The sequence below is a fragment of the Prunus mume genome, linkage group LG4 (assembly GCF_029339155.1).
Source record: "Prunus mume cultivar Tortuosa linkage group LG4, ASM2933915v1, whole genome shotgun sequence".
NCBI lineage: Eukaryota > Viridiplantae > Streptophyta > Magnoliopsida > Rosales > Rosaceae > Prunus > Prunus mume.
In genome coordinates this window covers 8,944,526-8,966,773 of record NC_142701.1, presented here as the reverse complement: position 1 = coordinate 8,966,773, position 22,248 = coordinate 8,944,526, and the positions used below count along the sequence as shown (strand labels likewise).

Genomic DNA, 22,248 nt, shown 5'->3' with positions numbered 1-22,248 from the left:
GTTTATTATTTTAAAATTTATATTAGTAACTGAGGTCTTTCTTTTATGCTCGAAATCTTGTTGAGGTTGTTAGTGATTGGTTGAGAAGTTCGAAATTTGAGGGAAGTTTATAAATTCTTTATTATCATTCTCACTTGTGAGCCTAATATGATAATATTTGCATTAAGTGGCGGTTGTGGTGTATATATCAGCCCAACTTATTTGTACACCTCCTTTTCTGCTTAGCCTGTCATGAATGTTATCATGTCAGTATCTTTGGACTTTGGTATGTGACATATGTTTGATTGCATGAATTCCATTTTTGTGCATGTTAAATGATTGTGGTTATAAATTATTTTTCGTACAGGTGGAAATTTTTTGGGAAACGAGTATTTATAAGGGAGACTATGCACAAGTCAAACTTGAGGTTAATTTTAGTTTTTGTTAGAAGGGCAATTTGGTCAATTATGCTTAGCACTTGCCAGGTGTCGAACACGCACAAGGTTCGGCTCAGATTCCAAAGTGGAATTTGGGTCGAGATCTGTCATCAGGGGTATTTTTGAGTTGAAAATAGGAAAAAATAAAAATCCTTTATCAATTTGCCTTTAACCCCATAATCATCCTTTCTTTTCCCCTCCCACCCACTCCAACCCACAACACCACTACTCTCACCCACGCAAGCCACCACTCATAGTAGTAGTAGTAGTAGTGGCGTGGGAAAGTCTGGGCTTGGAGTAGTGGTGGTGGTGTTGTGGAGAACATTTGGGTTAGGTTACGAAGTACGGGTTTCGAATCATGTCGAGTTGACCCACCAAGTGGTAGCAAATAAAAAAATAAAAATAAATCTAAATTTTGCTAAATTAATCAAGTAATTTCTTTTTTTTCCTTTTTTATATAAAATAATCCTCTCTTTGTATATAAAGATTGAGAATGAGAAATAATAAAAAATATTTTAAAAAAATAAAGAAAATGAAGAAAAAACAAAGAAATGAGTTGGTGGGTTACATAGGGATTTTAGAGGATTGGTGGGTTATGTAGGTATTTTAGCTTGTTAACCTGTTTAATAAACAGGTTAAACAGGTGTCTGGTTGGTAGGTTACATAGGTATTTTATCGGGATGACAAGTTATGTAGGTATTTTAGGAGGTTAGCAGGTTGGCGGGTTGACCAGTTTAATAAACATGTTAAATAGGTGTTTTAGCAGGTTGGCGGATTGACCCGAAACCCACCCTTTTATAAACGGGTCACTGGCGGGTTGACTCTAAAATAACCTGTTTTTTAATCGTACTGGTTCGTGTCGTATTTTTTTTTGTGGGTTTCGAGGCGTGAAACGGGTTGTATCAAAAATTGTCACCCCTAGTTACGGGTACATATGTGGGTTGTTGGTACAAGTGTGAAATTTTTGAAAGAAAATGTATTGTCCATGTTTGGTACTCCTAAAGTGATCATCAGTGATGGAGGATCATATTTTTGCAACCGACCATTTGAAGTGTTGATGAAAAGATACGGGATCACCCATAAGATTTTCAGTCCATACTACCCACAAACAAGTGGTCAAGCTAAACTTGCAAACAGGAAAATCAAACAAATTTTGGAAAAGATGGTAAATCTGACTCAGAAGGATTGGTCATTAAGACTAACTGATGCTTTGTGGGCATACACATACAAATCACCTCTTGGTATGTCCCTATATACGCTAGATTTACCTGTTGAATTAGAACATAAAGCAAATTGAGCTATCAAATTGTTTAACATTTGCCTTGGAGATGCGGGTACCTCGAGAAAACTTAGGGTTTAGCCTTTAGGGTTTCTTTTTCCTCTATACTCTAGCACAAAAATTGAAAACTAAAAACTAAATAAATTGAAATGGTTATCAAACAGGCCCTAAACTATAAGAGGGAGAGATGCTTCCCACACACTAACAAGATGCTACATGAATCCGAACCTGAGACTACTTGTATGGTCTGTAAGTCAATATCATTTTCCACTAAACTAGACCCATTGGCACCCTCACACCATCTAAATGCCACTTGAAACGTATGCATTTTTGCAAGAAAGATTGAACTAAATTAAGAAAAATTGAAAACACAAAGCACAACACAAAATATTGTAATTTAGGGTTGGGCCAAGGCTGAGAAAAGCATGGCTTAGGGCCAACCATTTACAAAAATGGGCGAGTCTAAGCCCGTCCGTACAATCGGGCTAACCCGTGGCTTAAAACATCATATCAAGCTTGGCCCGAGTTTTACAATGTTAGCCCAAACACATTCGGTTGGGAAGGGCATGGCCAATCACCGAACTGGATTCAATAATGTAAACTACAGATACACAAGCTGATGAAACCGATAGCAAAAGCGAGTGCTAAATAGCACTCACAACTAATCCAACTAAAGCAGGTTCTTGTCATAGCATGCATCCATAAGAGGAATCCCCATGAAAATAATGGTCTTGCCATCCAACCAGTTGATCCAAATTTAGTCTTCCACTTTTGCTACCATTGCCTAGCATAATGAACATCACAGAGTAAGAAAAACCTTAACAAGATGTTCGTCTACATAAATGACGGTTCAGGGAATGGTTTTGATTTAGCTTGTCCGACAGTTGATTCTATATGCAGATATTTTACTCGAAGCTCGAGATTCTTAGTCTTGGTCATCTAAATGCAATTGAGTGTTTGCAACAACAATACGCTGAAGCTGCGCGAGATGCATAGAGATAAAATGAACTGAAGTAAATTGTGACATGGCAAAGTAAACAACCAAAACCTGAGGAACTTCGTTTAGTAGTTCCCCCACAAACTTTGTCATGCAAGAACACCAGAAGCAGCCCTACACAACAGGACAACTGTTATTCAATTCTACTGGACACAGATTGAAAAAGTTCTTTTTCTGTCAACTATTATCCTTCACCACAACCTATATTGTCCACAGCTATAAGTGAAATTTTAGTGTCTCCAATTTTGATCCTCCAGCATTCTTCAACCTCTCTATTACTGTATAACTCATCAAATTACTGTGTAATGAAACTGCCAATAATCCTGTTGTTACTAGCAAAACACATGCATGTCTTTCTACTAAGCTTCTATGATAGACAAAACTGAAAGCTTATCATTGGTAGAAGGAAGAGATAAACAAATAAAACACTAAAATCCTTCCTGTTTCAAAGTGAATGTGGCAAGGCAATCATGAATATGTAGATTGTTGGGTTTAACAATCAGCCCAAACTATAGCAAAACAAATAGAAGATCTGGAGAAACTGTAACTTTAAAATAATAAGGGAAGACTCACCTTCGCCTCATGTTCTCTTTCGCTTGAGTGTCTTTATATTGCTTAAGATATAACTGATAACCTTCTTCAGTGTGGCTTTCCTTCCTTCTTTGACGTTCCAAAGTTCAGAGATAATTATAATATCAGTATAGTCCCAAATACAGAGGAAAAAGAAGCACGTACTGCTATTAATTCTTTACGAGCTTTCTGTAACTCATCATTACTTTGGCGCTCTTTGGTGATAAGATTTTGATTTAGAGATTCTAAATCCTTAAACAATTTAATCAAGTGTGCGAACTCAAATTTTGAGTGTAGGTTTGGAGGACAGAGTTGTTTGAGTCCAGGCAATACACATAGTCCACTCTCTTAGCAAGAAATTGTCTGTTTTGGGCCCCTCCTGCACATATTTTGTCTTGGACTCAAAGCTGGACTAGAGGTCTCAAATGGACCGGGCCGATCCGAGCACGACCAGCTTACGACAAGGCCCGTATCATTGGGCAAGCCGAGACTAGGTAATTAGGTCCAATGGGCCAAACCGGCCCATTTAAAGTTCATTTATTAAATTATATTTGTTTTAGAGAAAAATATTATATAATATTTTTATATTTATATCTTAAATTTAAGTCTATTTCTTTTCTCTAATAATATATATTAAAATTTAATGTTTTCTTTATATATAAAATAATAATTTTGTTTTTGAAGTTTCAATTTTTAAAACCCAAAGAATAATTTATTTTTTTCAACAAATAAGAAATCTTTTTAGTATATACATAATTGTAAAAAAGATTTAAATGAAGATGTAACAAAAAATTACAAAAACAAAAGCAATATATATGTCAAATTTGGCATGGGCCCATATCGGCCCTTTTAGTGGCCCAACACGAGCACGACCCAATCCCATATAGGCTAGGGCTGTGGACTCAAACCGGGATTGATGATTTTCTTAAATGGACTCACCCGGCACATCCTGTTTATTAAGTGGGCAAACTCTAAATGGATTGACTCTTGCCGGAATTGTGCCAGCAAGAATGCTAGGCCCCAAGGGATACTGGGTTCAACTCCCCGTGGTAGTCGTGTGTGTGAGTTTTCCTCCCTCCCCCTACCTAACTTTGACAACAACAAAAATTAGAATTTTCAGCTCAAGTATGGTCCAACCAAGATCAAAGAGCTTGAGATGTAGCGGGCATGGACGAGGCATTGAAATCCAAGCCCCACCCATGTTCGACCCGCAATAATGTAAAACCACCTTTTTTTGATAATTTTTTGAATAAAAAGGCTGTTATAGATAACAAAGAGAACCACTGATAAAAGAGAAGAAATGTAATCTGAAATGTTTTCTTAAAATAATAAATTAATTAATAACAATTTTGTTTTTATAAAACTCCATTGATAAAAGAATATATATTTATATCTAACGGTGAGTGACCACAAATCTCTTGGACCACTGTAGTCAAGAGATCGATAATATATATATATATATATATATATATATATATATTATGCATTTTCTGTTGGTAAAAATACAAAAATAATTGCTATATTTACAGAATTTCAAAAATAAAACTTCATTATAAATTCAAAATAAATACAATAAAATATCGACAAGATAAATGTTAAGAATACTTTGCAGATGATCAAGTCTAGAACTTGGTTCTATCTCCTTAAGACAAAATTGCCTCCTCACAGGTGCTTTTAGGATTTGCTTGGCAAAAGTCTTCCAGGATACAATAATCGACTTCTTGTTGAAGTAACACTACAATCCCCAAGAAAAGCGAACTCAAACTTGTGTATGAATTCTCTCTTACTAACTCACTATATTTCTAAAAATATAATGCTATGAATGCTCTAAAAACTACTATTGTTGGATAACAATTGGATCAATGAAATGTTAATGGACCTTCTCTATTTATAGGCAACAAGGCCTCTGTTCAGAAAAGATGCGACTAAAAAATATCAACAAATATGTCTTTTCATGTTGCATCTATAAGCCAAGAAGTGCAATATTTCAATTATTATGAAACAATGCAACTTAAGCCAAGAAGTGCCTTATATGGTAATTTAGGAAGAAATCCACTTCTTAACTCCCTAGCCAGCTCTCAAACTTCCCCTAGCCCTAGCTCCCTCTCTTCTAGCGCTACCAGGGAGAAAGTGGTCACTGACCTTTCTCCCCTCCCCATCTTGCCTCCCTTGTTCCTCATTTCCTCTCTCCCTCCCTCCCACCCCCCCCAACGCCCTTTTCCTCCTTCGTTTTGGTTCTTTTTCTCCCTCTTTCTTCTCAGTTTCCCTCTCCCCCTCTCTCCTTCGTCCCCCCTCCTCTCCTCTCTTTTTTCTTCTCTCTACCTTTTATTCCGTTTTATTGCTTTTGCTTTGTTGTCCTTTTCTCTCCTTTCCTTCTTTTTTCTTTCTTTCTGAGTTTCTCCTTCACCCTATTTTCCTGCCTTCTCCTCTATCTTCCATTTCTCCTCTCCCCTCCCCCCAATTTTCTCCATTTTCGAGTTGTTGCTCGGTTTTGCAGAGCGGTTCCTTTTCACCTTTTCTTTCTTTTTCTTTTTTTTCTTTTATTTAAGTTTAATTTGTTTCATCTTTTAGCCTGTCAAGGCCTCATTGTTATTTTTCTGGTGTTCTTTATAGGTTTCTGCAATGCATTTTCTCTCCTCATTGTTGGAGGTTGTGTCACATCGTTTGGTCTTAACTAGTATCATCGGCTCCTTGACTCCACAGATGTTTCTTCCGTTGTCTATCATCGGTGGAATTGATGGAGTTTGGGATGCCCTTAAAGTAAAAATAGCACTTATTACTTGGATTATGGTAGCGCTACTCCTACTAGGTGTTGCTTAGGTGACTTGCTCACCACCATTTTCTATTGGCTATTGGTTTCTCTTTGGTAGCTGTTGACTTGCTTTGGTGGTTGTTGACTTGCTATGGTGGCACGACTTGTGGCTGTAGAATTGTGTGGCACATACCTGTTAACGGTGTTAGGGTTTCCTAAAGTTGTGTTGTGTTTTGTGGGCTTTTGCCTTGTGTGGGCTTTTTGTCTTTATGTGGGATCTTGGCGCTTTATGTGTGCTTTATTCACTTTGTTAGTTTTATTTGTAGTGGGCTCTATGTCTATTTGTATTGCATTTCGTGTGAACTCAATTATTTGAGTTTATTTTGATGTAATCTAGCTTTGACCTTCTATTCAATGAAACTTGATTTCGACCAAAAAAAAAAACCAAGAAGTGCAATATTTCAATTTCTATGAAACAATGCAACTTTTCACATTAAGTATTATTATAATATTCATAAATAAAATAAATAATTTTTTATTTTTCCTCGATTAAGAACATGACTATTCACAATTAATACATACCAATTCGTAAAAGTCATGTACTTAAAGTCACGAATCCTACAATTTAATTTCCATTCCATTATTAAAAAATTAAATATAAATATTATAATTTTCTAACATTTTCTTGGAAACCACCTTGAAGTATTGTCAAAACTTCACCAAGAACTACATCGTCAGCCCACTTTCGAGGGCCTTGAGTAAAATTAGAATCCCCAGATTACATATGGGGGTTCTCATTGTTTATATATAGGGTTAATGACCTAAATGGTCCCCCAACTATTACTCCAGTATCATTTTGGTCTACCAACTAAAATTTTCAATTCAAACATCCTTAAACTTTTTATTTTGCATCAAGATGGTCCATCCGTCAAAGTGTGTGTATTATTCCGTGAAATCGATGGACAAAATCGTATTTTTAGGTGATCTGAGAAAGGAAAGCTCTTTGGAGTCGTGCAATTGGAGAGCTTTCTTGTTGGATTTGGGGATATGGGAGTGTGATCATACAATGATTTGGTGAAAATTTGGGTAATTCTAAAACAAATCTTCTTTTATAGGTCTGCTTTCCTGGTGTCATGCATACCTTTTGTTATATTTTTCGTATGTTTGTGATCTCAAAAGAGAAAGAAGGTTGGCCATTTTTGATATCACCGGCGCTTTCAAAACTCAAAAGGTTATAATATCGAAAGTGGATTCCTTTCATGGAAAAGTAAAGTGGGCGTGTTTTGCTTAATGGATGGATGCTCTTCTTAAAGATTGGGTGCTAAATTCAAGTGTTTTCTGGGAAAATTTGTGGCAATCGGATTTTGAAATTGAACATCAAAAAAAGTTCCCATAAGAAACAAAGAAAAGTAGCAGAAACAAAGGCTGAAAGTCCTGGTGTCCCTAGTTTCGGAACACTTTCGCATAGAGGTCAATCGACCAGGTCTAAGTCCTCTAGCTGAAAATCTTGTTTTTAATTGGAAAATTAGCTCTGCAATCTGCTCTATTTTCGTAGAGCTCCAAACTCTCTTCCCCATAAACAAAAATGGCTGTCATCATCACACTGCACTCTCCAAAGTTCTTTCTTGATCTGCTCCTGTTAACCCCTTGTGCAACTCCTTTAGCCTTCCATTTCCCTACCTTCCAACAAAGTGATCACACCAGCAGCACTACGAAATTATTAAATAACAAAGGAGATGCTAGCAGTATCGGCCTCCCTGTCAACAGCACAATGGAAAACGTCATTGAGCCGCGCAATGAGTACCCATCCGTGGCGGTGGAGTCTGATACCTACCGAATCCATGGCCAACCGTGGAGGATTCTGAAGGCAATCATGTGGCCAACGTTGGCTTGGTCGTTTTACAAGAGGATACTCACCTAAAAATACGGTTTTGTCCCTTGATTTCACGAAATAATACACAGACTTTGTGGATAGACCATTTTGGTACAAAATAAAAAATTTAAGGATGTTTGAATTGAAAATTTTAGTTGGTGGACCAAAATGATACTGAAGCAATTGTTGGAGGACCATTTAGGTCATTAACCCTTATATATATCTTCCATACTACCAACCAACAACAACAACAACAACAACAACAAAAATTTAACACACCCTTGAAAAATTTCTTGTTCCGTCATTGCCTATTTATATAGCCAGTATTAATAAATATAAATATATAATTATTATTTGAATGGATATATGTATATAATATTATTGCTGCTCACTACCAAAGATTCTCTGCATCAGTCTTGAATTTTTTGGCTTTCTAATAGTATTTAATTAGTGAGTGATTTAATAACGTGACACAGAGACATACATACATGTACTGAGTGATGCATATGCTTCAGATAGCTTAAGCATGTCCCACAAGCATGTTGCTTGACTTAATTATGAAGGTGATCGCACACATTAACTTATCAAAGGTAGAAGGAAGCTATAAAATAATAAAGCTAGCTAAGTATCTTCATTAATTAGTTGGGGGAAGGGGAAATTTAAGCTGTTCCTATAATAGTGATCCACTTGCTTCTTTTCACTCTAGGTAAAAAGTGACTGTTGTAGAAGAGGTTTGGCTCAACTGGTTTATGGTTTAGAAATTTAAACTTTCCAATTCATAATTTTAGATTGAGTGAAGGTAGATCTAGATTCAATTCCCTTTATGAAAAGAAAAACAAAAAGAGGCAGTTTTAAATAAAAACCTTGGTTTAATCGAATATGGGATAGAAAAATGGCGAAGAAAATAATGTTAGATGGATTTTTAAAAGTAGGGGTGGGTACAATTTGAACTGAATTGATTTTATTGAAAAATCATGTTCGAACCAGTTATACCAGAACAATTTGGTTCAATTTAGTTTTGATACAAACAAGTGAGAAAACTAAACCAAATCAAACCAATTTTGGAGGGTTTGACTTGGGCGATTTGGTCATAAGCCCAATCCTTTTTTCTTTCACATTTTCTTCAACTTTGTTAGCCATATTACAACAAAAAATTTCGTAACTTACTATATCAAACCATCCTAACATTTAACATGACATCAAACTTCAAAATTAAATAATAATATAGTTGCACATGGGGTGGCACCACAGCAGAAAAGTGGGTCAAACCCTAAGTGCACACGGTTCGATTCACTTAGGAGACAATCTTGATGCAATCCCAATAAGACTCTCCCTCTCCCTCCCTAACGAATGACCCAAAAAAAAAAATATATATATATATATATATATATACTTACTATTTAAGATCAATAACTTCACCAACAGGTCGATTCTTGTGGAAAAGGCGTTGACTTGCAGATTAAAGGTCTGCGCTCAACTCTCATGGCATCATAGTAGTGTATGTGCGTATGTATGAGAAATCCTCCTTCCATGTAATTCAAACCATCATGATTGAGTTTGATTTTAAATTATTTAATTTTTTTCTTAGTCAAAACCAAACCAAACCAAACCAATCTAGAACTTAGAATAGACGGGTTTGATGAGTTTGGCCAAATGGATCCCTGAGTTTGGCCAAATGGATCCCTGCCTATCGAAAAGCGCATAATCTTTGCTATCTCTTCACGTGGCAATCATATGAGAGTAAAAGCATATCAAACAAATTGCCTGTAATTTACCCAACCACACAATGCAATACATGCACTGCACATCCAAATATGGCGGTTTGGCTTACACAATTATTGAGCTTAATATAGACATTGAATTTACATTATTTTGAAGTAAAAATGAAAACTACACTTACCTCATTTTATTAGTAAATAAATCAAATCTGAGTGTCCCAACGTCCACTTCCCTCATAACCACTTACTTCTTTTCTTACCTTTTTTTATAATTATTTTTATAAACTCCCTTTTTGTTTTCCCTTGGGATTCTCTAAGTCAACCAACTTAATACTATATAATCAGAGCTCACTCACGCTCATGAACACATAGAGAGAGAGAGAGAGAGAGAGAGAGAGACAAACAAGTGAAACAGAAAGTTGAAGTTTCCTCTTATCTCTGAACTTTTATTTATTGTTTCACACCTTTTGTACCTTTTTATTTTTGTTTTGTTTTGGAAGTAAATGGACAATAATAATGAGGAAGTTCTATCAGCTCCTTCAACGCCTGTAACACCAGGCACTCCTGGGGCTCCTCTCTTTGGTGGGTTCAAGGCAGATCACAGAAGCAGTGGGATTGGTAGGAAATCACTCCTCAAGAGCTGCAGCAGATGCTTCACTGCTGAAGATTGGGCTTTGGAAGAAGGCACATTGCCTAAAGTTTCTTGTGCTTTGCCTCACCCTCCTGTCTCACTTGCAAGAAAGGTAATTCACAAAAAAGAAGAGAGAGAGAGAGCTTTTCTAACATAAACCCAAAATCTCCTATCTCATGTTGCCTTCCTTTTTTTCGTTTAAAAAAAAAAAAAAAAAAAAGTGAAGTCTTGGCATGATATTGTGAAGAAATATGCATCAAATGTGAAATTTTAAGACCAACCCATTTTTCTTTGATGTGTGATTTCTGTTGGGTTGGTGCCAAAATCAGGTAGGAGCTGAATTTTTGGGCACTTTCATACTGATCTTTGCTGGAACAGCCACAGCCATAATGAACCAGAAGACACAAGGCTCAGAAACCCTCATAGGCCTTGCAGCCTCCACTGGCCTAGCTGTTATGATTGTGATTCTATCAACAGGCCACATCTCTGGGGCCCACCTCAACCCATCCGTCACCATTGCCTTTGCTGCACTGAAGCACTTCTCATGGAAGCATGTGAGCTGCTAGGAAGACAAGAAAACTGCATCTGTATTTAATTACCAAAATGCCAGTCTTTTTAGATCTTTGAATTCTTGGGCTAATAATTTGTTGGGTTTGTTGGTTTGGTTTGGCAGGTGCCAGTTTATGTTGGAGCACAAGTTTTGGCATCAATCTGTGCTGCATTTGCATTGAAGGTTATTTTTCACCCCATAATGGGTGGTGGAGTTACAGTTCCTTCAGGAAGCTATGGCCAGGCTTTTGCTTTGGAATTCATTATTAGCTTCAACCTCATGTTTGTTGTCACTGCTGTGGCCACCGACACTAGAGCTGTAAGTCTTCCTTTTCATGTAGCAATAATGTGTTTGAATGTGAAACTTAATTTTAAAAAAATATAGGTTTGCAATCGTGAGTTAAACCAGTTGGTCCGTAATTAGCACTTGTATGTTTTTTTTTTAAATAGAGGTTTTGGTAATAAGAAATTTTCAGGTTCGATCATTCTAATACAATTATGTGAGAGAAGCAAATATTATAACATTATTATGCCTCTTTTCTTTTGAAATAATTTCTTTTGGAGATTCAGCTTTGTGGGGAGCTGCTGGCATAATGATATAGGAATTTTTTTTTATATTTATTTTTTTTTCATTTTGCCTTATTTTTATATTCTTAAGAGATTGGATATTTAGGCTGGTTTAAAATAAGTATATTTCTTCCAGTTTTTCTGTCATCTTCACAAGACTTTCCAGGAGACAGGAAATCCAATCCAATTTTAAAATATGTTCATCAACAAAATGCATGAGACAAGAGTCAATGAAGATTAGCTAGATTGGGGGGATGGGGCCTCCACAAGTCCAATTTCCAATGAATAAATATTAAAATTTGTTTTATCACAGTTCAAGTATCTTTCCTAGAACCAACTACCAATGTCAACTTAGAAGTAGAAACACATCTCCAGACAAGGACTAGATAAGCCTTTCGGTAAAAATTATGTATCAGATGTCACCTTTCACATTGTATTTTATTCACTAATCAGTCCAAAAAAAAGTGCAAAGAATCTCCTAACCTAACATGACTGATTTTGGTCAAAATTTTGAACAACATGCAGGTGGGAGAATTGGCGGGAATCGCGGTGGGAGCAACTGTCATGCTTAACATACTCATAGCTGGGTATGTCAGAAACCCCAACCTATTTTACAACCCCAACCTATTTTACTGCAAAATCTCACTTTCGGCTGGTTGGCTGAATAACGAATGTATGAGCTATGGTACAGTCAAGTCCTCCGTGCACGGTGAGTCATTTCTGGTCGTTGATCATTGTGGGACCCACATTTGATCAACAGTCATGAACAACCTGCGTGTACTCGAGCGACTGGTCCTAGCAAAACCCATGATTCTATATGAGTGCATCTATTTATCTGAAAGGACCTCTACCAAGTCCTTGAGATACACTAAGAATACAGTTCACAGGCACGATGAATTAAATACGTTCTAAATTCTATGTAGAAAAATGAATTCAGCAAGTCAATATGAAAGGGAAGTCATACTGCTCAAAGAATTATTCAAGAATAGTACTATTTCAGCATGGTATCTTGAAACTTTCTTTAATTTTCAACTATGTGCAGGGAAACAACAGGAGCTTCCATGAACCCAGTGAGAACATTAGGGCCAGCCATAGCTGCAAACAACTACAAAGCCATATGGGTCTACCTCACTGCACCATTTCTCGGGGCACTCTTTGGGGCGGGAACCTATACAGCTGTCAAGCTGCCCGAGGAAGATGGTGACCATATTGAAAAGCCTTCAACAAGGAGCTTCAGAAGATGACCGATCAACATTATCATCAGACCTACATCAATAATCCAGAAGCCCACATCAGGACATAATGCAGGAAGGGAGATAAAATACAGTTGCATGATGAGCTCTGGCGGGTACATACATCATATATAGAAATGAAATAGTCTGTATTAATAATTAGCCAAGATAGAGATCCTCTCCTCTTCCCCTCTAAGAAAGAAGATAATTACAAACCAAAAGAGTATGAAGATGAAAATTGACACCTTTTTTTTTCGGTGTGACGGGGGCAGAGCAGAATTGACCTTTGTCAGCATAAATATATGAAACTAGGTAACAAAATTATTGTAGTCCTTTCTTAAAATAAGATTTGAGAAAATAGAGCTTTCAAGGAGTTCCAGCATATAGCTGTTCACCGGTTTCATTCTTTCCCGAAATCCCAGTAATCACTTAATGTGCATGAAGGACTGAAATTTACTATCTTCTGTCATATTTCTCCCCAGTCCCCTTCAAAGTTGAAATGCAAAATTCCATTTTAATCTCATTTTTCAATTTTAGCATAAATAGCATGTGCCATCAATTGACATGTAAATAAGCTCATGGAAAATTACAATGACAGCTCACTAACTCAATAAGGAGCCCTTTTGCCTAGGCCCCAGTGAATGCATCTTTTCCATTTTCGACACCAACACCAACACCGAAAATGGTTCCCTTCACATGATTATATTGGATTTCACTTTCAAAGTTTCTGAGCTTGGAATGCACACATACACACACATAAATATATACAAGTGCATACCTATATAACATGCGTATGTAACATAAATACCATGCATGCAATTAGAGAAAAAAATGTAATAAAAGAAAAAAGTACAGTTACTTTTAGTAAAGCACTAGGTGCAAAACATCCAAACGCAACAGAAAATGCAAAATGTTTCGTCACTAAAGTAAACAATCACGGTTCAAACAAAAGTTTTATACAAGAAAATTGAAACAAGCTGAAGTTTGCCAGGGACAATCCAGAATGACCAACAGAAAACGTATCATCGTAGTTCCTCAGGTAAACAATTCAGTACCACAGTGCAAATATGTCATCCCATTCAAGTTAGTGAAAAACCTATGAGGAGGTAGCATGAGAGTTAGAATTGTGTTCACTTGTTGAATTGTATTTACTTGTTGCTTCATAACCTAAGGGCAGTAGAAAAGATCACATCAAAGAAGAAACAGCATAAATTAGCAAGAAATTAGCTATCAAACAACCTTGCCAACATGCTTTCCTGTTCCATATAACTATTGATTTTATGCTGCAAAAAATGTATGATCAAACCAATATCTTCGTATACTGTGATTCCGTCTCACTTGACAATCATCCAAACTGCTACAGAAGTTAATCTTTCATAGATTAACATGACAAGTCAACAACAAGCAGTACATACTGACAAGGAGACAGATTTATCTTCAACTTATTAAAGAAATAACTCCTTCACTATAACTTCATGACTTTCTAATGTTAAAGCCCTCATTTTCAGTAGCCAAAAATATCGAATGAAATCCCCTAGGAGTTCTAATGGATTAACAAATAGGAACAAACATACATAACATAGATACTTAAACAGGAGTACACATTCTCATATCCTAAAGCAACAACAATACTCACGTAATCTATACAGACATAAGATTCTAGTTTGATATATCTGAAAGTTTAAAATATATGTTAAATATTGGAAATTCCAATACTTCCCATGCACTTGGAGAACCATAACTAGTTTTTTCAACGACATAAATCGGGTGTCATACATACTTATTATGTTTAACTTTTGTAGCACACAGGAATCCTTCTTCCTTCCAATCCGCATAAATATGAAAGAAGGCTCCACCCAAAACTCCGATTTGAATGAAGCCACAAAGAAGGTCTGTCCCAATTTTCCAATGAGAATGAGAAAGGGTCCATCCGCATAAACAAACTCATACCTCTTATACCGATACTCTTACTATTCCCCCTTCAACTAAACAAGCATTTCTACCCAATTTATCTGTTTCAATTCCCCAATTTTTCTGGTTAAGTAAGAGTTATGGCAACATATTCCACTATTATATGTCTTATTCCGTGCTAAACCATGTAAGAAATTCATTCAATACATTGAGGAGATGACAAAAGTAAATGCAACACACGCCCTGGAGCCTGGACATACACAAAAGATAGATAAATCCCAACATTGGAGGTCATCTTACAGAAACCACAATAAACTCAATTGAACAAAAGCGCTTTTCAGATGCTCAAGCTAACCTGCTTTTAGGAGTGAACAAGATCAATCAAGAAATGATTGTAAATTGTAAAAGCAAATGAAGTAAGCATATTGCCAACTACGATAGTTTAATCAGAGGTATAAAGAACAACCAAATCAGCGTATATGGCTTTTATCCTACATTACATGTTCAGCATTTCAAAGAAACATAAATTGGATTTAACAAAGTTATTTGAAAAAAACCTTACCTAAAGTTAACCAATTGCTTGAATGATTGCGAAATGCCTCATTTTTTTTTTCCTAACTTCTGCCTCACTTGAGTGGAAGCTTCTTAATTTCTCCCAATCCCAAACTCAAAATCTCCACTTTCTTGCCTTTTCCCACACTCTCTTACCATCCAAACAAGCTCCTCTTCTTCAACCACCCCGACTAACCCAAACCCACCAATGTTCCTCAAAAACCAGACAACCCCATTAACCATACTGACCCAAAAGCCCGATCAGACCATCGAAACCTCTTTGATTCGACCCGTCTCATTCTCGGGTCGTGTCGTGTACTTAATCAAATATAACACAATGGAACCGATCAGGACGCCGAGGATATCGGCGGCGGCGTCTTTAGCGGAGGCTCCGGCGGACCTGAAGAACCCGAGCTCGTCAGCGAACTCCTTGGCTGCGCCGGCTAAGAGAGAGAGAATGGATCCGACCCGAATAGAGTGACGACGTAGAAACGGATACCGGGTTCGAGCGGCTAATGTGGAGAAGAGGAGGGTGAAAGAGAAGCAGAAGAGAACATGGTGAAGCTTGTCTGGGGCTAACCACGGGTCATTGTCGTCCATTTGGAGTTTCGAAGAAATATTGTGGCGTTTGGTTCGGAAGAAAGTTTGAATCTTCTGCCCTTTTATTTGTTGATCACACTGTGCTCAAAGCCAGGCGCTCTTCCCTACGAGGTTACCTTTGTTTCTTTTGGAAAATTAACTCCGGTTTGGAATTCGAATTGGGTTAAAGGAGAGATCTTTGAAATTCAACTTTACCTTAACCCAATCCAATTTCAGCGTCAAACACAAATAAAGTTTTTATTCTATTTTATAATTAATCTCATCTACAGTGAGGGGATTCGAACTTTAAGTGCAAGAAGGCAACAACCTTGCAATTGTAATCCATCTCCTCATAATCCAATCCATCTCAATCCAACTTTAGCTCATAATCCAATCCAATCCAATACAATCCAATCTCAGTCTTCAAACATAAACAAATATTTTTTTGATAATTAATCTAGAGTGGTGATTTCCCCACTCCTTTTTCTCCTATTTTATCCACTTACACTCCTTTTTTATAACTAAAAGGAGTGTTGGATAAAATAAGGGGAAATCATTGCCCTTAATCTAATATACAATGAGGAGGATTTGAACTTGGACAAAAGGGAGCAACAACCTTGCAATTCAACTTTACCTCATAATCCAACCCAATCTCAATCACCAAACATAACTTGGGTCGAAGATGGACATTTTCTTTTTAACCCTAACCCCAAACATAACTTGGGTGGAAGCAATGAAAAATGGGTACTAAGAACAATTCAACATTTGACTACTTTTACTGCATCAAGACATCATACAACACTGTTCTTGTATATGAAAAGAGAATACAACTGCAATCCTCATTAAACCAAAATAATTTATCTTGAGACCCCGGTTCTTCTCATGCTAATTCATCTTGCTAATTAGTTCATTAATCTTGTCCTCACGATCGCCTGCGTCTCCACCATCCTTGTATGCCATTTTTGACCCTTTTAGTCCTACTTCTGGCTTGTTGAGCACAAAGGGCCATAGAAAACTGGTAACCTCCTTAAAATGTGGGCCAATGGTAGCAATCTCATGCACTATATCTTCTATGCATATAATATCATGCTTCCCCATTTCCTGCCAGATAAAAGATGGGTGAAAATTATGAATGCATATTTAAAACTTGTTAAAAAAGATGTTGACTTGTAAATTATGCCCAACATTCAACAAGACATTATCCACTACCTGTTCAATAAGGTTGTTGTCTGTCAGAGGAACTTTCTTCTTGTCTATCTTTGCAAAACCCTTCTTGTAAATCAGCTCCCTCACATTCTTAAGGTTAGGATACCTTCGAAAACATGCAAAATATCATCATAACCATGAAGCATTGGTCAGTATACAGGCAACACTATGGGTGAAAATATTATTGATTGCTGGATCTTTTGAACAGGATATCCATATAATTCAAAAGATTGATGAATTTAGATTTGGGGAATTATAGTGAATGTTGTCTAGCCATGTGACTACCAAAAACAACTATACTTCTCAACATTGTAGTTCAAGTACTGGAACAACAAAAAAATGAAATCCTAGGACTAAGACATTAGAGATGACAAAATAGATATTAACTATGAAAGGATTTCAGCCACTTGGTGTCAAAGAATAGAAAAAGTATAAAACTTTTAACTTGATGATTGAATCTTAAATCTTAGTAACCATAGAACTCCCTGCTCAAGATTGTAAAAAGCACCAATGACCGTATGCGGAATTTCTGTTTGAAATGAAATATCCCTAGACCTGTATTCAATCCTCCTTATTAGCTTGAACACCCTCTGCACCTCCTTGTCTAACCAGAAATATTTTTATATGAACGAGGAAACGAAAAAACTTAAGGGGCACAATATATATCGGCACAAGCATAACAAAAGATACCGCAATAGCTTATGCTCACATGCAATTAAGTAAACAATTGCTCCATACATTATAAACAGATATGGCCAAAGATAAGACTGAATGACAGAATAAGATTCCTAAAGCCACAGACAAACTCGTATGTATATCGATCCTACCCAACTTGTAGACAATCCCCAGCTATTAACGTAAAAGACTTTGTTCTTTCCTCATAAATTATAAGGCTTCTTTGAACTTTGACAGCCTCAAAGAACCCAATAAATGTTCAAGACCAAGGCTCAATTATTAGAGAAGAAACCTAACAAACAATGGACATTTCAAGGTTTGAAATATTAAACAGTTCCAAAACAGACACAATATGGGAATTGACAAGTAAATAGATAGAAAACATAGAGTACACAAAAACTTCTATATATAACTGCATCTCTTAGAATATACATGGGCACTGAAAACTTCTATAAAGTCCACTGATATCCATCAGAATGTGAATGTTAACGAGAGTCCGGTTTCGGTTCCCCTGCAGATACTGAAGTTCTTAACTTATAGTTAGTTATGTGCTTGATGACAGGTTCCAACTTTGTTCTTGACATAGCATGCAAGCATTTGTAGAACGTTAAGCCTTAAGGTCACACATGAAGCGTAAAAAGTTTGATATAAGAAGAGCAACAAGGAGACCTCAGATACATCTAAATACAAAGTCCCAACACAACAATGGCAGAATTCTTAAGGCTCAATCAAAAAAATTGGCAAACATTAAAAAATCTGAATAACTTATTGTCTATCACAGAAAATCAACTATTGCTCAATTCAGAATGCAAATCATGAATTTATATGAGAATGCCGTTATGTCTTGTAATGCATTTAAACTCTTAGAATTGCTGGCAAAAAATTAGAAAAATAGAAGGATGTTCAACACCCTACCCATAGGAAACATACGGCTGCACCCTCAGCAACTTCTCTATTATTGCATCACTTGCTTTCACAAAGACAGCATTGAAAATCTTCCTCAATCTTAGGCTGTATAAGGTCTTCCTAACAGTAGGATGCATGTCATTTTTCCTGAAAAAAAAGAAAAGAAATTAGAAATAGAAGTTCAAGATAAAGATAAAGTGCAAAACAAAAACTCATCATCTTAAATTGCAAACCCACCCCTGTATGCGAATGACCAAAAGAAGCTGTGAGTTAGTTGCCTCCAATTCTGGCCTTTTTCTCTTTAACCTGTGTTTCATATGGACGAGGTCCATCTCCTAATAAAAACAGCAGATACTTTCAATCAAGGACTACATCAAAATTTAGACAGAATATGCAAATGAAGTTGCAGATAGAAAAACTAGCTTATAAGAGCCATCTATCTCAAGTTCGCAATTCTAGCATAACACACTCCAATTACTACAAATTTAACCATATAAAATCATTTCAGTTTTTAACACGTTATTCTCAAATCCAAAATCTAGAGAGGAAGTGCTCTACAAATATCTCAAACTTCAACATTATTTATAAACAAAACCCAATCTTTAGACCAAAATCACAATTATAAGTACATATCAAAGCTTCCTTTGACAGTTTCTTTATAAGCAAGCCGATTGCTAGATCAATCCCCTTCCAAAGGCTCACGAAGAACTCGAGCATAAAGACAGCAACTTACAACATTTGGGCACTTAAGATAAACACCTAAAGGGTAATACCCTCTTTTACATACAACGATAGAATGATCCTCAAATTCAAACTTGTTGATTTGATTTTCTTTTGCACAAATACAACAAAGGAAAACCATGAAATTTAACAATACCCCGCTTACAAATAAATTACGAAAAAGAGCAAATGGCTTACCCTGTAGCGAAACTCTTTGACGAAATCTTCAGGTTTCTTAATAAATTCTTGCTTATTTTTCTGAGACCTAAACTTCCTCTGCTCCAACTGCTCTTTCCTCCTTAAAGCCAGCTCTTCATTGCTTTTCCTTCTCTTCAATATAACCTCATTTACATACTTCATCTTATCTGCCATCTCATCCCCCATGACCCTCTTCTTCAACCACACAAACCCAGGAAAAAAAAATTCAGAAATTTAATCTACAGAGAAGACGTGAGTGAGAGAGAGAGAGAGAGAGAGAGAGAGAGAGAGAGAAGACGCTGAGGGAGAGGAGAAGACGCTGACTAGGGTTTAAAGTGGTGGTGTTAGCAAAAACCCTAACTATTTAATATTTTTTTAATACTATCTGATTGGTAACGCTTAAATAAACTAATGATATAACTTTCCCCAATGAACCATGTTGGTGTAGCAGTAAGAGGTTGAGTATTTGAGGTGGAGGTCAAGGGTTCGAAACCCCATCCTTCAACTTCTATACTATATTTAGCTTAGTTTGCTGATATCAGTTCGGTTCACCAATGGTTTTTTATGTTCAAAACCGCTTTGACAATAACAGCCTCTCTCACCCCGTTATGTTGTGGAGAGGTTTTCCCCCCCTAACTTTTGTTGGATTTTGTCTGCTCCTTGCTTTTGCAAGGTTTTTGTTTCTTCCTTTTTTTTTTAGGGTTTGTATCTCAGTCTTTTAGAGTTGGGTATGGATGATTGTAGGGGTTTTGAGGGTTTTGATGAATGAATGGGCTCTTTGGAAGAAGCAACAAAAATCCCCCAAATGCCGAGTTCGAAAAACAAGCTCTCAAGAGAGTTTTTAGAAAATCTAATGAGATTTTAAAAGAACACTCTCAGGATCACTTCACTAACACCCAAATAAGCATGAGGATTTCATTAATGGCTTAGCTTGAGGAGCATGTGGCATGGGAGCTAAGCTTTCACAAGTTTAGCAATTTGAGAGAGAGAAGACAGCGTGGGTTTCTTATGGAGGAAATATCAGTGCGAGCCCTATCCTAAGAAGAAGAAAGATGAACAGAAGAAAGGCTTGGGTGGCTTGAGGAAATTCCAGATTTGCTTGACAAAGCTTGGTCAAGGTCTGGATCGTTGAGTTGTGGATAGATTTTCTGGATAGCAAAGTCTCCTTTTATAGGCGTTAGGAGCTCCAATTTCGTCTAGGGTTTTCTTCTTCTTTTTCCTTGGCAGCTCCTACCTAGCTCTATTTTGATGAATTTCCCCACCCAAGGAGCATGGGTAAGGAACCCTTTATGGTTCCAATGGTTTGACGCAGCTGGGCTTTCCGTGAGGAAGGCGCCACTACTTATGTTCTCTGCAGAGCTTACAGAGGAAAAGGGGAGAGATGGAGCCTTTTGTCCGACGGACACTTCCCTCACCCCATGGATTTCCTCTGGTCTTGCCATGGCTCCATTGCTTGGAATTCAAGCGGGAATAGGACTTGCCTTGATTTTTGTAAGTTGTCGGGTTTGGGCTTGTACATATGGTATTGGGTCCTCTGGTTTTGTTGTTTAACGTTGCTTTTGTCAAGAACCTCCTTCCGGAAAGGCTATGTTCTTTAATTCTATTGATCCTGGGCTAAATATTTTGGTGGGTTCTTTGGTGTCTTCAGAGCATGTCAATTTTTTCTCCTCTCTCTCATGCTAACCCATATGCTTGGGTTCTAGGAACGGGCTTGAGTTCCAAAGTCCCCAAGTGGCTTTGAAAAAAAAAAAAAAACGTTCCTTGAACCCTCAATGGGCCCCGTGATTGCTTGTCACCTTCCATACCACAACCTTCTCAGTAAGCCTAGTTTGTTGATTTCGTGGTTGGGCCCACTTAAGCTCGTGACGTAGCTTGGTATTAGAATGCGCATAATTTCTATGCTCGTGCTTGGGGTTTCATTATGCCATGATAGGCTAGAGTCGGGCCAAGTAGCACCGAATGGGCATGTGAGCATGATTTAGTAATATCGGTATGTCCTTGGCTTCTTCTGCACGTGCTTGTTTAGCATGATTCGTGGCTTGTAGCTTGTGTTGGCGGCTCTTATAAATTTCCTTTTATCCCAATTGAGCTTATTTTGCATCCAATTACCCATATTGGGCTAAGGATTAATTTGGGCTTAGCCCCTTGGATTTTTGGGCCTCAACAATGATCTTGCTAGATCTGCTGCTTTTGTGGTAGATCTTGTGTAGATCTCTCTATTTTGGAGGTGGAGCTGCTGAATTTGGTGTATCTACTCTTATTGTGCTTGGGGATCAAGGGGATTAAGAGATGTTGTGATATTCTTTGGAATGTCCTGATGGAAGTTGAGCAGTTATGCCCTCCACTCTTGGGGTGTTTCATGTCCCATGAAGTTTGGGAGTTTGTTCTCTGTCTTGATCTTATTTAAGCACTGATTGCTGGTAACTCCTTGTTAGTTGGGGTTTAAGCTGTATATTTGTTTTCTAACAATCTTGTAATACTAGTGCTTAGTTGTTGTTGTTGTTGTTGTTGTTTCAGTCTCTATATTGTAAGAACCTCCTTCCGGGGCTATGTTCTTATTGTTGTATCCTGGGTTTGTGCCTTGTTCTTCAAATGAATATCTACTGTTTAGCCAAAAAAAATGCTTTCACAATCAGGATTGTCTGTCCGCCAAAAACGCTCAATAATCGACCAACACCAAAATGGTCGGCTTTTTTGGGTAAAAAATCCAATCGTGTCGGCCTGTTTGTCTATTTGTCGAGTGAAAATCTCAGCTCTAATCACACACCATCGAGGAAGAACGACGAAAGCAGCATATACAAAACCAAAGAGCAAAAGATAGTGGAAAAATATTATTTTTTTTATTATTATTTTTTTTTAAAAAAAAGCTAAAGAAAACCAAATTGGAGGCAAGGAGGCCAAGATCTGAGACATTGCT

General features: G+C 37.1%; 3 protein-coding genes across 3 annotated transcripts; 1 reads left to right on the top strand and 2 right to left on the bottom strand.

The window, feature by feature from the left end:
- Nucleotides 1–9,982: 9,982 nt before the first annotated feature.
- On the top strand, nucleotides 9,983–12,966 carry NIP6;1 (NOD26-like intrinsic protein 6;1). The gene is made up of 5 exons (XM_008230558.2): nucleotides 9,983–10,348; nucleotides 10,566–10,790; nucleotides 10,910–11,104; nucleotides 11,878–11,939; nucleotides 12,395–12,966. The coding sequence occupies exons 1-5, from the start codon at nucleotides 10,109–10,111 to the stop codon at nucleotides 12,594–12,596; spliced, it is 924 nt and encodes a 307-aa protein (XP_008228780.2). The 5' UTR covers nucleotides 9,983–10,108; the 3' UTR covers nucleotides 12,597–12,966.
- On the bottom strand, nucleotides 11,628–16,143 carry LOC103328163 (uncharacterized). The gene is made up of 2 exons (XM_008230556.3): nucleotides 15,058–16,143; nucleotides 11,628–12,618 (listed from the first exon to the last, which is right to left on the bottom strand). The coding sequence occupies exon 1, from the start codon at nucleotides 15,645–15,647 to the stop codon at nucleotides 15,309–15,311; it is 339 nt and encodes a 112-aa protein (XP_008228778.1). The 5' UTR covers nucleotides 15,648–16,143; the 3' UTR covers nucleotides 11,628–12,618; nucleotides 15,058–15,308.
- Nucleotides 16,144–16,213: 70 nt separating this feature from the next.
- On the bottom strand, nucleotides 16,214–19,677 carry LOC103328165 (Ribosomal protein L30/L7 family protein). Its single transcript, XM_008230559.3, has 5 exons — nucleotides 19,332–19,677; nucleotides 18,651–18,748; nucleotides 18,423–18,560; nucleotides 16,836–16,938; nucleotides 16,214–16,727 (listed from the first exon to the last, which is right to left on the bottom strand). The coding sequence occupies exons 1-5, from the start codon at nucleotides 19,515–19,517 to the stop codon at nucleotides 16,512–16,514; spliced, it is 741 nt and encodes a 246-aa protein (XP_008228781.1). The 5' UTR covers nucleotides 19,518–19,677; the 3' UTR covers nucleotides 16,214–16,511.
- Between the last annotated feature and the right edge of the window lie 2,571 nt (nucleotides 19,678–22,248).